Genomic DNA, 15,870 nt, shown 5'->3' with positions numbered 1-15,870 from the left:
GACGACTGGGAAATATCACACATGTCCTCCCCTGGGCCTTAGAAGCAGCCCCCAAAGGCTTTAGGGATCTCTGTAGCCTCCCTTTGTATGCACCAAGAGGACGATCCCAAACCTTTTCCTCTCTTTTGAAGCCTCATTACTCCATATTTAACTCCTCATTCCCATCAAGTAACTTCAGCTCCTGCTTCTCAGAGAAAATGAGGCCAACAGATTCGAACTCCTTTAACTTCCAGTTTTTACCATCCCATACTATGTTCCAAGCTCGGCTGCAACTGCTGCAGTCTCACCTTTTTGCCTCAAATCAGAGGGTAGAAATGGCTTCTACTCTTCCACCCAACCCCTCCTCTGGGCTCTCACGTCCCTTGCCTCTGCCTCCTCAACTATCCCTGCTCTCTCCTAGGTTCCTGCTACCCTGTCATAGTCAGTTTGGGCTGCTATAACAAAGGACTACAGACTGGGTGGTTGATAAACAACAGAAATTTATTTCTCATAATTCTAGAGGCTGGAAGTACAAGATCAGGGTGCCAGCACGGCTGGTTCTGGTGAGCACCCTGTTCCAGGCTGCAGACTGCTGACTTCTTGTATCCTCACATGGTAAAAACTGTCACCACTCTTGATATACTAACCTGGGCATTTTAGAACAATTACAGACAGTAAATATATATCAATCTATACCCATATCTATACTTCTAAGAATTTTATAACAACTGGTGAAAAGGGGACTTTTCTCCCTTTCCCTTATAATTTGGATCTCAAGTTGCATTGTTGGAGCAATGAGCCAAAACTGCTTTTATTTTCCCTAATTAAAAGGCATGGTATTATCTGAATTAGCAAAAGGGGGAAAAAAAGATACTTTACAGAAGGAAACGTAAAATAAAAAAATTTTTTTAAAAATGGAAGGTCCTTCTCCTTTCAGGATTACAAAAAGAACATAAAGAATTAAGCACCATACTTTTCTGAAATCCTGAAGCGGAACCTTCCATCATGGTTCTAATTCTATCCCTCTAAATGTCCGTCCATCCTCCCGGCCCGCCCAGCTGCCCATCGGCTGCCTGAGAGCGGAGCTATTTCCACTCGGGCTGAAGATAACATGTACCTCAGGCAGGGGCAAAGCCCTGGGGCCTACAGGAGTGAAATCCTAAACAAGTAGACCAGAAAACTCTGAACTAAGGATGTGCAAGACAGACAGAGTGCCGAACACACTTAGGAGGACGCAACACGTGACCACACATGTACTATATACCTTCTCCATCTTCCGGTCTCATCTGACCCAGGCACTGTGCAGGGAGCACAGAACTCTGAGTCACCTTTCCTATCCTCCAACTGCTTCCCGCCTTCTTGGAGAGGTCAGTCCTGTGGTGTCCAAAGCAGGGACTAGCAGAGCCCAAGTGGCAAGTAAGAAATAACTTGTAAATAACCACTTGTAAATTATTAATCCCTTCACAGGTGAACGTGTTTGTATTTAGCCTACTTAGCATCTGACGATAAAGGTGTAAGGCTAGATTCTGCAGTTCATAACTTATTTTAATGTGATCATTCTCATATTTGAACTGAGAAACTAATTTGGACTAACAAAACTTTATTTGCCTCTTCTCCAAAGACATCAGTTGATTTTCCTTCCCTCAGCTGCCCTCCCTCCCTCCTGTTTTACTCTGTTTGGGCTGCTACAACAGAAAACCATAGATGGGGTGCCTTGTAAACAACAGATTTCCTTCTCATGGTTCTGAAAGCTGGGAAGTCCAAAATCAAGGTGCCGGTAGATTCGTGTCCTGGTTCACAGATGGGGCCTCCTCACTGTGTCTTCACATGGTGGAAAGGCAAGAGAACTCCCTGGGGCCTCTTTTAGAAGGACACTAATCCCATTCATGAGGGCTCAGCCCCCAGACCTAATCACCTTTCAAAGGCCGCACCTCCTACTATGGTTACATGTGATTTTGGAGGGGACACAAACATCCTGACCATCGCACTGCCCTCTCCCAATTCCTAGAACATTGCCCACTTTCGTCAAGCCCCAGGACATGGCATGACCATCAGCTGTTTTCTGGATTGGCTCTTTAGCACTGACCCCATAAGGGCTGGGCTCACTCACTTCTGCATTATGGCCTCCTCCCCAGGGAGCTCAGCACAAGGCTGGACCTATGTCAGGAGGCAAATGTGTGTTAAGGGAGACTATGTGGGTTTGTGGAGACCCCTGGAGTGTATCATTCACACGTTCACATATTCACTCATCCAAGAGCTATTTCTTGAACATCTACTACACACTGGAAACTGAAAAAAGGCAGGGAAGTCCTTTGCCCACTTAGTGATTACAGAGAAAGGACATATGGGCTTGAGGTGAATGTGATGGGCTAAGTGGCGGGGGGCTGCAGGAGCACACAGGAGACACAGAAACTGAACTCAGAGTGTCAGGGAAAGAGACCTGCGGAAAGCGAAGTCTCAGCTAAGCTCTGAAGGATGAACAAGAGTTTGATAGGTGAATGCAGTGAGGGGCTGGGGCAGCTGGGGCCAGATTTCTGAGGATACAGCTCAGCTTCACTTGGGCTGGCCATGTGGCCTTGAGCAAACAAGTCACCTAACTTCTCTGAATCTCAGCTTGCTCATTAGTAAAATAGGGATAAAAGTAGCTACCTCACGGATTTGTTGTGAGGGTTAAATGATATAATGTGCATAATGCGCCTGGCATGTAGTAAATGTTCCATAGACGTCTCAGGATCTCTGTAGCCTCCCTTTGTATGCACCAAGAGGACCATGTAGCCTCAGTGATTCAGCAGGGCAATCCCCCTGTATCAAAGCCAGACAGATCTCTCTCTCTCTTTTTTTTTTTTTTGGCAAAGATCCAGTTGGAGATCCAATTCACTTTGGCTCTGCAAGCTGAATGGACTAGAGTGGACTAAGAAGGCCTGAGCACTCAGCTGTTGGTGACGGCTGATCAAACTAGTAGGTAGTTACTGCAGATGCCAGGCCATCAGATGCCAAGAAATTTTGTTTTTCAAATTATGTGGTGGACCAAAAGGGAAATTGATCCTGAAAGTTTCGATTTGTGGATGCGGGAACCCACTAAAGAAATCTACCTGAGGCCTGGGGAAGAGGAGGCTGACGGTGCTCAGTTTAATTATCAGCTCCTGTAACCAGCAGCAGCTTCATGTTCTAATAAGAGAGCAGATTTAATGTTAGGATCCTAAATTTCCCTGTATGGGAGTGAGCAGATCAGATTTACTCAAGCAGGGAAGTGCTCAACTCTGCCTAAAATAATCAGGTTCCTGAGACAGAGAAATCCCACATTTTTGCTGAGTTAGCTGAGTTTGGGAAACAAAGTTAACTGTATTTTAAAGACACAATGCCGTAGTAATGTCCTTAGAATGAGATGGGTTATTAACTTAATTGATCCTAAATTCATCATTTTTGAGCCAAGTAATCAGTAATTGCCAGGTGACCCGTTCATCTTCCCTCCAGATGGAGGCTCTGTGAGGGCAGCAACTCTGCCCATGTTCTTTACTGTGGGGCTGAACACTGTGCCTGTAACATTGTTGGCTCTCAAAATTATTTGTTGAATGAACTGTAGAGAAAGTGAAGATAAATGGTCAAGGTCCCTCGGGGGTTGGGAATCTTGCCGAGCATTTGATGTAAATATGCTCTGTGTGCCCAGGTGTTCCTTGGCTATTGTCTAATGTAATTGCACATGTGCGCCCAGGTGTCCTGGGTTATGGGCTTAAGTATAAAGGACAATGGCTCTGATCCACAGGCCCTCCCACCCCCGGGGTTGCCAGCGGGAAGCCGTTGCCTGATCTGCTGTAAGTTGCCGCCGATGCCGAGGAAGCTGAGGACTGAGCTCATGTCGTCTGCCAATGGCGCCAATATGCTCCCGATTACCTGGAGCGTGGGCAATTCAAAACTAAAGCCAAAATGTTTCACTATTTTAGTTACACTAAGTTTTCCATTTCTATTGTCAGGACAACACTTTCTGTTTTGAGAAACTAGAAAATAAATGAATTTAAGCAGGACTGGGCTCAGGCAGAAAACCCTACTGGGTTTGTCGGAGGTTAGGGTGGAAGCGCTCCGCGCACCAGGCGCCACGCCGTGGCGTGTGGGCTCACTAACCCCCAACAGTAAGCACCCTCTTCCAACCCTTTACAGGTGAACAATCCGGAACCAACACCCCCAAATCCCAAAACCGGCTTCCGGAGCGGGAGCACAGGGATGGCTTCCACTGCTCGTGCCCGGCAGCCACTGCGCATGCCCCCACGCTGTGGCCAATGGGAGCCCGGCGCGCAGGAGCGGAGGCGGGACTATGTTGTTCCCGAGGCCACGGCAGTTCCCGACAACAGCAGGGACCGGAATTCGGTCATCGGCCAATCAGAGCCCACAAGGGCCCGCCCCTGAGCCAATTGCCTGCTCGGGTGCGGTGAAAGCTGATTCAAAATAAAGGATCGAGGCGGTTGAGAGGCGTTTACCTGGCGGATGTGACGGAGGCCGAGGGCGGGTCAGAGAGTGGCTGCCCGAGGCAGGTGTGAGTCGGGAGGATGGGACGGAGACTTTGGGTCGCGCAGGCCGGTCCCCGTGTGGAGATGAGGCTCCGTCGGTATTCCTCCCCCACTAGCAAAATAGTGCATTGCCAGATGGCCGCCCTCCCCAGGGGTATGCTCCTGGGGGGACTGTTCCGTTTCTGCGCTCCTCCCCACGGCCGCTGTGGTCCACTCCAGGCTGCAGGTTATCACTCCCGGGGTCCCACAGTCTGGGGGAGCGGTCGACCCTGGGGTCCCACAGACGGGGGGAGCGGTCAGCCCTGGGGTCACAAACAACATAGAAGTGCCAGAGCCAGGCTACTGGGCTCCAGACTGTGTGGTTCACCCACTGAACCGTTCTCGTCTCTACACGTCTCTGCTCACCCTGTCCTCATCTCTCTCCACCAGGACTGAAGGGCCCTAAAGCACCCATTCTCCCATAGCATCTGTGAACAGTGTAGACACCACTGTGGAAGGGGGGGCTCTGTGCGCCCTGAGTTGTTTTTCTTCCCCCTTTCCCCAGGCAGGGGGCGTTAAGAGAGGACAGGGAATCCTCGTAGGAAGAGGGCAGTAAGTTACAGCATGGATGTCTAGACGGTACAGTTATTGGCTTATTGCACGCAGGTCTTGTGCTAGGTGGTGGGGACAGCACAATGATCAAGACAGACAAGGGTCCTGTTCCTGCCTGCTCTGGGGGCGCGTTTGGGAATTCCTGGCAGGCAGATTTTGGTTGTCACGATGGGGGTGCTTTGGCATTAAATGGGTGGGAGACTGATGCTGGGGGAAAGCCCTGCACCACCAAGACTTGTAACATACAGGAATGTCATGTCAGGATGGTAATATGAATAATATGAAAAATGATATTAAAAATGATGAATAAATCACTATATTACAGAATGGGAAAACTCATTTTATTATGGACTTAAATAACAAAAATCTGCTTTAGGTTTTTTATGTAAGAAAAACATAAGTTTTAAGCCGGTCTGCTACTTAGAAGAACAGGAAATATACTACTTTCAAATGTTTTTAAGAAACAACCAGCAAATGTAGCAGAAGTTTAGCGTCCCCTCATGTAGAGTTAAAGGGGACAGAGCTGGGGGCAGAGAAAGAAGGAGCAGAACAGAAGACATAGAGAAGGAAGAGAAGAATTTCATCTTGGCCCTCATGCGGCACCTAACAATTTAGGAACCATTTCTCACATAATTGGCCTCAGTTCCTCCATTCACAAGCTGTGTGACCTTGGGCAAGTTACCTAAGCTTCTCTGGGCCTCAACTTCCCCATCAGTAAAATGGGGATAACAGTACTGTTTACCTCATGGGGTCATCTGTGAACGTTAAATGAGTTAATAAATGTGAAGCACTTAGAAAATTCTCAGAAGTCACTAAATCAAATTAGACATTATTAATCCCTCATTCGTCCCTTCGTTTATTGAGTGTCTAGTTTGTGCCACGTACTGAAGATGTGCTTGTCACACAGCACTCAACAAGCAGCGTTCAAATGAACGAATGCAGGGCTGGCTGGTTATCTAAGCTGGTTAGAGTTCAGTGTTGATAACGCCAAGGTCAAGGGTTCGGATCCCCACACTGGCCAGCCACAAACAAAACAAAAATCACAGATGAACGAATGCAGTGGCCTTTTAAGACTAGGTAGGGGCTTGCTCTAATCAACAGGTTGGCAGTGTCTGGGGTTTAGGATAGGGTGGGATCACAGGGGCTCACTATATAATTAAATGGGAAATTTTAATGCAGTAACCCTTTAGGACCAGGGGCCTCGGACGTAGGCCCAGGCTAACTGGGTGCTTTGAGGAGGAAGGAGGCCACCCAGCCCCATGACTACTTTCCGCCACATCGAGCCCTGCAGAGGTATTGCAGATGGCTCAGCTCTCACTGCCAGCCAGAGGGAGGAAGGTCTGAGCCAGTCAGGGGGAGATGGGCCCCCAGAGAGAAAGAAGAACCTGAGCTGGTCAAAAGGATGGTCTAACCAGTCAAATGGAGGAGAGCCCCTATCTGGGGGAGGAGGGCCCAATCTTGTCAGGGAGGAGGAACACAGGGCCACTGAGAGGCCCCTGCAGGACTTGTTTCACTTGTGGTGGTTTTTTGCACTTCCCGTTCCCTTGCTCACTGCGGAAGTTCCTCTTCTTACCCAGTACCCAGAGCCTAGCCGGAGAGGACAAGGGCAGAAGCCACCATGAGTGGGGTCCCTATGGGAGGCAGGCCCGGGGGCCGAGGAGGATCAGCAGTTCAACAGAACATACCCTCCACCCTCCTCCAGGACCACGAGAACCACAGACTCTTTGAGATGCTCGGACGAAAATGCTTGGTGAGCTGGGGGTCTCCTTGCCCTCCCTGTCTTCCCTCCCTCACCTCCTCTCCTCCTCCTTTCCTCCTCCTCCCTCCTCATCTTCCCCATCCTTCCCCTCTCCTCCTCTTTCTCCCCTTCTTCCCACTCCTTTCTCTCTCCATCATCTCCTCCGCTAGAATCCACTCACCATCATTCACCCAACCCAGGAAGACCGTGATGTCTACTCATCTTCTCTCTGGCTGCAGTTCTTCCTTTAGGCCCATGACAGCCACGGGCAAGGAAGGACCAGATATGGCTCCAAGACCCTCTGGCTACCCCCTCCCAGACTCCACTAACCCTTACTCTCCCCTCCCAGACGCTGGCCACTGCAGTTGTTCAGCTGTACCTGGCGCTGCCCCCTGGAGCTGAGCACTGGACCAAGGAGCACTGTGGGGCTGTGTGCTTTGTGAAGGACAATCCCCAGAAGTCCTACTTCATCCGCCTTTACAGCCTTCAGGTGACCCCCCCCCCCGACATGCAAACCAGTTCTAACCCACAAACCCAGATCTGTATCCATAGCCCCGAGCCCTTGGACCAGATCAGTGAACCCCTGAGCCCCAGAACCAAAGACACCCAGATCCCAAACTCTGGTTTGACTGTCTGCAATGACTGACTCCAGCATCTCCATATCAAGATCTGTAAAGCCCCCAATATTAGTATACCTCCTAAGGCTAATCTGTTCCACAAACTCCAAAAATTGAGCACTGTATTTATACCTGAACCTTAAATCTGTTCTGAACTCAACATTTTGCACCCCAAGAATCCCCCATCAAAACTCCTGAACCCTTAATGTTCACCTAGTTCCTAAATCATAAATCTGCTCCACAGACCCCAAACCCGAATGTTCCATTGAGTCTTGAACTCCAAATCTGTCCTTTTAAACCCACAGCATGGACCCCAGAATTCCCATATTAAAACTCAAATACTAAGGTATTTCTTAAGCAAAAAAATCAGTTCCACAAACCCCCAACCTGAGCTTTCCAGGCATAAACCCCAAATTCATTCTTCTAAACCCATGAAGATGAACTGAGCATAACTTTAAGATCTCAGGGGTGTCAAATACTGACCAAACTCCTAAGCAATAACTCTGCTCCACAAACTCCAAATTGCACATACCTTGGCTGGACTCACCCCAAACTCTCAGGTCTATATGTCTGAACCTCAAATCGCAACCCCGACTCCCAAATACTAAAACCTTACCTGCTATGAATGGAGTCAAGAGTGGAATTGAGTCTGAATGAGCCTCAGTTTCCTAGGACTGGAGTCCCAAATTCTCAAATGCAAGCCCCTAATTCCCACATCTAGGGCCCTGAATCCCAAATCCAAACCTCTCACAGCAGTGTCTAACTTCTAGACTGTACCCCAACCTTCCACACCTGAAACCTAGACCCCCAACTCTGATGCTGAGCTGAAAATCTCCAAATCAGACCCTGAAGACCCAAATCTGGATACCATGCTCCCCGCCCAGATAACAAAGGCCTGCCACCCAGGGCGCGCCTCACTGCCAGCATGTCCCCCACCCTGCATCTCTCCAGGCTGGCCGGCTGCTCTGGGAACAGGAGCTATACTCACAGCTGGTCTATTCCACTCCTACCCCCTTCTTCCACACCTTCACTGGAGATGTAAGTGACCAACCAACCCTTGCACCTCAGTTGGGGTGTGGGGAGGAGATGGGAAAGTTGGGGGGGGCTGGAAGGCTGCTGACCCCAAGGCATGTGCAGGACTGCCAAGCGGGGCTCAACTTTGCAGACGAGGGTGAGGCCCAGGCCTTCCAGGCCCTGGTACAAGAGAAGATACAAAAAAGGAATCAGAGGCAAAGTGGAGGTGAGGAGGCCTTAGGGGAGGAAAGGAGGTTGGGCAGAAGTGAGTGCAAGCGTGGGGAGCTAGAAAAGCCCCACCCTCGTGGTGGTTCTGGCTTGCAATCCACTTGTTTATCCACAGACAGACGCCAGCTACTCCCACCACCAGCACCCGCCAATGAAGGTGAGTCCTCTAGTGCAAGTAGGGGTAATAAGGGGCTAGCTCAGGAACCTGTGGCAGGTGGTCATAGTTCTCTACCCATTCCACCTTCCCAGAGAGAAGAGGGGGCCTCCCACCCCTGCCCCCACACCCAGGTGGAGACCAAGGGGGTGAGTGCTGATTCTTCCATGTTTTCTGGATGGGTGGTAGGTGGGGGAGTGAGTGGATGAGTGAGTAGTTACATGGGTGCATAAATGGGTGAATGGCCAGGTGAATGGGTGGATGAGTGAGTAGGGAGATAGATGGGTAGATGGATGAATTTATGAATGGATAAGTGGGTGAATGGATGGGTATGTGGATGGATGAACAGGTGCATGGATGTGTGGATGGATGGGTGGGTGGGTGGATTGGTGGTAAATAGACAACTGAGTGGGGGAGTTGATGAGAGGATGAAAATATAAATAGATATGTAGATGTAAGGCTGGTGTATAGATGTATAGGTGAATGGGTATGTGAACAAATGGATGAATGGATGGATGATTAAGTGAATTAATGAAAGAGTAAATGAATGAACAGTTAATAAATGAATAAATGACAAAATTTTGGTCAGTGAAGAAAGCAATGATTGAATGAATGACTGAGTAAGTGAATGAATAATTTAACAAATTAGGCAATGAGTCAATACTTAGTGATAAGCATGAGTGAATGAATGAATCAATGAATGTATGAATGGTTTGCAGAATCCATGCACTTCTCCATAGACCCTACTTGGATCCCCTCCCCCACTCTCTCCATGACCATCACACACACACAAACTCTCCCAACAGTCTTCCTGTTTTCTGCCCCTATGTTTTGGTTGGTAGGTAAGTGGGTCAATGGTCCAGTCTGTTTTCCTCACAGGCCCATCAGCTGGCCCTCTGTCTCTGGGGCTGGTGACAGTGGACATCCAGAACCCTGATATCACGAGTTCACGATACCGTGGGCTCCCAGCACCTGGACCTGGCCCCACTGATAAGAAGCGCTCAGGAAGAAAGAAGATCAGCAAGGCTGATATTGGTGCACCCAGTGGATTCAAGTGAGAACCTCTCCCCAGTGGGCCCACAGATCCCTGGGCTGGTGGGGAAGTGGATGCGTGGGGGAGTGGATGAATGTATGGTTGGATGAGGTAGGCTGGTAGGTAAGTTGGTGAATGGATGGATAGGTGGATAAACAGATGAGTGCATGAATTAATGAATGAGTTGAAGAATGAATGGATAGGTGGTTGGATGGATGGGTGGATGGGTGGGTGGGAAGTGGGCAGGTAGCTGGATGGGTGAGTTGGATGAGTGTGTGGACAGACTGATATGCAGGCTGATTGGTTCACAGACAAGGTGGATGGGCATAGATAAATGGACAGATATATGGATGAATGGCCAGTTCAGTGGGTAAGTGAACAGAAGTGTGTGGTTGAATGGGTAGAAAAATGAGTGGATGGAAAGGTGGGTACATGGGTAGATGGATAGGTATATGGACAGGTGTGTGTGAGGACAGATGGGTGGACAAAGGGGTAAACAGACATGTGTGGGCAGATGGGTAGAGAGACAGATCAGTGTCCCAACAGGTAAATGTGAGTGGATAGGTAGACAAACGAATGGGTGGATGGATGGTGGAAAGAGGGATGGGTGGACAGGTCAGCACCACAAACTATGGACCCCTTCTAATTCCATAACTCCTGCTCACACTAATTCACTCATTCAGACTCATTCATTAATTCTGGTCCTTCAGAGTCCCTCTGGGCAGGAGAGGGCAAGAGGGCTTCACTAGGAAGGGAGGGAAGGAAGGGCAGTGGCGCTTCACTGGAGTCTCCTCACCTCCCCCAGACATGTCAGCCACGTGGGGTGGGACCCCCAGAATGGATTTGACGTGAGTAACTCCAAAGTCCCCTGGATCCCACTCAACTTCCACCCACCCTCCCATAGAACACTACTCAGACCCCACCCCAGACCCTACCCTTCTCACACCCTTTTCAGATCTCTTGCTGGTATGGACCCAATGATAAGGTGTCCCTTCCCTCTTCACGATATTCCTTCACTCCTGCCCCGGCCATTTTCCACCTGGGCAGGTGAACAACCTAGACCCGGATCTGCGGAGCCTATTCTCCAGGGCGGGAATCAGTGAGGCCCAGCTCACAGATGCTGAGACCTCCAAACTCATCTATGACTTCATTGAGGACCAGGGTGGGCTGGAAGCTGTGCGGCAGGAGATGAGGCGCCAAGGTGAGCCCCTCGCCCTTCTATACATCCCCTTCTTCTCCAGCCCTGGCAGCTGACATCTAACAGATACAATGAAGTCACTCAGTCTTCATGGTATACTGCTGGAATAGGAAGTTGGTCAGTTGAGGTACCCATTTTACAAATGAGCAAAACTGAAGCTCAGAAGGAAATGATAGTAATTGCAGCTATGTGTTATTTTCCCCCCACAGAGCCACTTCCACCGCCCCCACCACCATCCCGAGGAGGAAACCAGCGCCCCCGGCCCCCTATTGTGGGAGTTAACAAGGGTCGTTCTGGTCCACTGCCCCCTGTGCCTTTGGGGGGTGCCCCCCCACCACCAATGCCCCGGGGACCCCCACCCCCAGGCCGAGGGGGCCCTCCACCACCACCTCCTCCAGCCACTGGACGTTCTGGACCACCTCCCCCTCCACCCCCTGGAGCTGGGGGGCCACCCATACCACCGCCACCACCACCACCACCGCCACCACCCAGCTCCAGGGATGGGCCAGTCCCACCCCTTCCCACTCCTATTTCAGCACCTGGGGGGGGCCTGGCCCCTGGTGGGGGTCGGGGGGCACTTTTGGATCAAATCCGGCAGGGAATTCAGCTGAACAAGGTGAGGATGGGCAGGACAGAGGATGGGGGTCTGGGACTCTGGGATGTCCTGTGCAAGTCAGGATATTGGGGGGCTGAGGCCAAGACTAATGGGGGTGCTAGGCTCTTTGCGTTTGGTATAGGGTTGGGAGGTTGGTTGGTGGGGAGCCTTGAAGGGGACCTGCAGTTTGTGGAAGGAGAAATAATGAAGAAGGGGTGGGGAGAAATACCCCTCTCACAGGCTCTGAGCCCTCTGTGCTAAACCCTGCTTGCTGCAGACCCCTGGGGCCCCAGAGAGCTCAGCACTGCAGCCACCACCTCAGAGCTCAGAGGGGCTGGTGGGGGCCCTGATGCACGTGATGCAGAAGAGAAGCAGAGCCATCCACTCCTCCGGTGAGCCTATCCTGCCAAGACCGTGAACCTGGTTCCTAGGGCTAGCACTGGCTTGAAAACTACCCCAAGCAGTCACCACTGAAAGTGACATTAGCCCCATCTGTTGTTTTTGTTTGTTTGTTTTTTGGGTTTTTTGTTTGTTTGTTTTTGGTGGCTGGCTGGTACAGGAATTTGAACCGTTGACCTTGGTGTTATAAGGCTGCACTCTAACTGACTGAGCTAACCAGCCAACTTTAGCCCCATCTGTTGATGACAGCATTAACATGAATCTTGGATCAATCCTTTTTGAAAATCTTAAGTCATTATGTGACAATAATATAATTAACTCTATCTTTGACAGTAATATTAACATTAATGCTAGGGTATGTTCACAATATCAACATTAATCCCATATGTAACATTAATCCCATATGTTCAATAGTATTAACATCAGCCCACTATGTGATGATAGTATTATAAAGAACCCCATCTTTGACAATAATATAAACTTTAACTCCATGCATCAACAGATTTACATTAATATTATAATTAACCTAATCTTTTTACCATAATGTTAACATTAATCTCCTAATGTGTCAACAATATTTCATTAACCCATTATATGAGGATAATATTAATCTAAACCTATTATGTGACAATATAATTAACTCCAATTCTGACAATAATATTAACACTAACCCCAGAGTGTGTCCACAAGATTAACGAGTCCATTATATGACACTATAACTAACCTCATCTTTTGACAGTGATATGATCATTAACCCTATTATGTGTCAATAATAAATTACCCCACCTTTGCTAATAATACTTAAATTCTTCCTATTAAGTGACAAGCATTAAACTGAAAGGGTTAACATTAATGCTTTCTGTGACAATATCCTAACTAATCACATTTTTTATAATATTAACTTCAACTCCAACTAGAACCTAGATCCTGACTATAATCCCTATCTTGTCCCAAGCAAAAACTCCAACTCTCCCTCTAACAGGAGACCTCAGCACCCCCAAGGCCAAGTCCTCACCTCCCAGGCCCTAGGATTCCCCCAACACCCAGGGCCTTTGAACCCTCTCACCCATCCTGAGTCCTACCCTGCATCTTTTTCTCTCCTAGACGAAGGAGAGGACAAGGCCGGTGATGAGGATGAGGATGATGAATGGGATGACTGAGTCAGCCACAGACCCCGCGCTCCTCCCCGCAGGCCAATGGCTCCCTCTCCACCTGCTCTGTGCCCACCCTGCCATCCCAGCCCTCCAGTCCCTACTTCCAGGCCCCCAAGCCCTATTTCTTCCCCACCAACCCCTCCAATGCTGTTATCCCTGCCTGGCCCCCACACTCATCCCAGCAATACCCTGGGCCCCTTTTATACGAAATTTCTCAGGATTTTTAAACAAAAATAAAATAATTGTCTTTTTTGGCTCTCTAAATTTCAGTTTGCTTACATTCCAAATGTGGGAATTTGGGGTTCTTTTAGAAGTCTCTTTTATTTATCCCATTTTATTTATTTGGACTTATGTGTACTATACATTCATTCTTTCATTCTCTCAGACATTTAGCCCAAATTTCTTTGTTTCCTTCTGCCCTTCTGTCTTTCCACAAACGTTTATTGCCTGGCACCATTTTAGGGTCTGGGGATATAGCAGTGGGGGAAAAAAAAAACAGACAAAAATTACTGCTCTCATGAGGTGGAACTGATATTCTAGGGGAGGAGACAGACAAGAAACAAAAAATCAAATAAAAATAAAAGATAGTTACAGATCGTGATAAGTGCAATGGAGTGCTAAGGCAGAGATAAAGGGGAAACAATACTCATATGGAGTGGTCAGGGAAGGCCACTTGGAGGAATTGACAGTTGTGCTAAACCTAGAGAGAGGAGGGTCAGCCAGGAGAATATTGGGGGGGGAAAGCACACCAGGCAGAGGGAACAGACAGTGCAAAGGCCCTGAGGTGAGAAAAAGCTTGGTGTGAGGCAGGATATGGCAAATAAGTGAGAGAGTCATTTACTCATTGATGCATTTCATTATTGTTTTAAAAATCATTCAATAGATACGATGCTAGATTAAGAGCACAATCAGTTACAGACCTCCCCACTCTTCATGTACACACAACTCACACACCAGGATCCTGATGGGTCAGATCTCCCTCTCTGCCCATTTCCTGGTGCAAACCAAACACTGGCCAATTACAACAGAAGGGGAAAAGACTTAATAATCAGACAGATCTGCTCAGGAACCCCGGCAAGATGCCTCACCTCTGAGCCTCAGTTTCTTCATCTGTACAATGGGGGTAACAATATGTAACTGATTTCCAACTGGGATCCCACTGGGTCACCACCCTCCCCCCCCACTCCCAGGACTTGCTCCCCCAGAAAAAACTGTCCCTGGTGTTTAAAGCTATTTCCAGGGGAGTAATTAGAAACTCTTGTACATGGGCCGGCCCGGTGGCGCACTGCTACAGTGCGCCGCTTGGGAGTGCGGTGGCACTCCCGCCGAGGGTTCGGATCCCACATACAGACCGGTTCCCGTTCGCTGGCTGAGCGAGGTGTGGGAGCAACACCGAGGGTTGCGATCCCGTTGCCGGTCCCAGTCCGGTACGGGCGTGACACTGAGGGTTGCGATCCGTTGCTGGACACGAAAAAAGACAAAAAGGGAAAAAAAAAAAAAGAAACTCTTGTACATCAAGGGTAAGAACTGAGGTTCCTACCCCTTCCCATTTCTGAAATCTGATGGATTTGAGACCTCAGATATCCTACCTGTAGAGGAGGAAGAGGAAGGGAGAGGGGAGGAAGATAAAGGTGAGGGGTAATCCAGAGAGGGCAGGCTTCTTCCACAAGATCAGTGGAAGAATTTCTAAACCATCGAGGTGCCGGTAGGGGTGGGGTGTTGAGGGATGGAAGAAATGAGTGAGGCGGTGGGAGTGGTGAGGGAGGAGGTGTGGGGGGTCGGGGGAGTGAGAGCTGGCTTGCTATGGAAGGGGGAATTCCCCTGGAGCTAGAAAAGGAGGGAGTCTCAGATTTCCTTTAATTTTTTCATTATTCTTCACCTGCCCCTATTCCACTCCCCACCCCACCCAGCCAGGTCCCTGGGCAGGTGGCAGGCAGGCAGGCACTGAGTTCAGGAAGGGCCTGTCAGTATCACTTCCCAATCCCCCACAGAAACCCTACACATCCAGTGTTCTGGGACCCCTTTGGCAGACTGTCCTGGCAAAGACCTTCCATCACACGACCTCTGAACCCCATGAGCGCTGATAGAGCAGGCACAGACGTGGGGTAAAAGAATTGACTGAGCAAGTTGCTTGACCTTTCTGGGCCTCAGTTTCCATAATCTTTAAAATGAGGATAAAAATGCTTACCTCACGGGGCTGTAGCAAGAATTGAAGTAGATTATGTCTGCAAGGTGCCTGGCTCCTTGTAGGCATCTATAAATGTTACTTGCTATTATTGTTGTTGTTACTGGATTTCACTGAACATGAGTCACCATTGATTATAAAACGCACAATTATTTTATGGATCATTAAGAAAGACAAAAAAGTGCTGCCATTTAAATCATGACTCACCAGTACTTGTAAGACGCAGGCTGATTTCAGAGATGTTAAAAAATCAAATGCTTCTGGAGCCCTGGCTGGAGATGACGTTTCTTAACCTGCATTCTGCATATTCGCTTGTGGAAACTCATTACACTGTTCATCCATGGTCTGTGTATTCTTCTGAATGTGTGTTACACTCCAATATGAGGTTTACATTAAAACAGGTCAAGGGGCCGGCCCGGTGGCGCACTGCACTAGTGCGCCACTTGGGAAGCGCGGCAGCGCTCCCGCCGAGGGTTCGGATCC

At 49.0% G+C, this 15,870-nt stretch overlaps 1 protein-coding gene across 1 annotated transcript; it reads left to right on the top strand.

Annotated features, from left to right (window-relative positions):
• The first annotated feature begins 6,440 nt into the window (after nucleotides 1-6,440).
• WAS (Wiskott-Aldrich syndrome) lies at nucleotides 6,441-13,466 on the top strand. The gene is made up of 12 exons (XM_008571444.1): nucleotides 6,441-6,822; nucleotides 7,160-7,300; nucleotides 8,379-8,465; nucleotides 8,565-8,667; nucleotides 8,785-8,826; nucleotides 8,919-8,972; nucleotides 9,703-9,877; nucleotides 10,662-10,704; nucleotides 10,904-11,057; nucleotides 11,264-11,670; nucleotides 11,927-12,041; nucleotides 13,153-13,466. Exons 1-12 carry the CDS (start codon nucleotides 6,691-6,693, stop codon nucleotides 13,206-13,208), a joined length of 1,509 nt encoding a protein of 502 aa, XP_008569666.1. The 5' UTR covers nucleotides 6,441-6,690; the 3' UTR covers nucleotides 13,209-13,466.
• The last annotated feature ends 2,404 nt before the right edge of the window (nucleotides 13,467-15,870 follow it).

Source organism: Galeopterus variegatus, unplaced genomic scaffold, assembly GCF_000696425.1.
Source record: "Galeopterus variegatus unplaced genomic scaffold, G_variegatus-3.0.2 Scaffold688, whole genome shotgun sequence".
NCBI lineage: Eukaryota > Metazoa > Chordata > Mammalia > Dermoptera > Cynocephalidae > Galeopterus > Galeopterus variegatus.
The sequence above is the reverse complement of the archived record's forward strand: the minus strand, read 5'-3'. Positions and strand labels throughout refer to the sequence as shown.

Excerpts from the sequence above, each read along its gene's own strand:
- WAS (XM_008571444.1), top strand. The coding sequence starts at position 6,691 with ATGAGTGGGGTCCCTATGGGAGGCAGGCCCGGGGGCCGAGGAGGATCA. Across the intron at positions 8,466-8,564 it reads TCCACACCTTCACTGGAGAT|GACTGCCAAGCGGGGCTCAA; the intron begins GTAAGTGACCAA and ends AGGCATGTGCAG. Across the intron at positions 8,827-8,918 it reads ACCAGCACCCGCCAATGAAG|AGAGAAGAGGGGGCCTCCCA; the intron begins GTGAGTCCTCTA and ends CCACCTTCCCAG.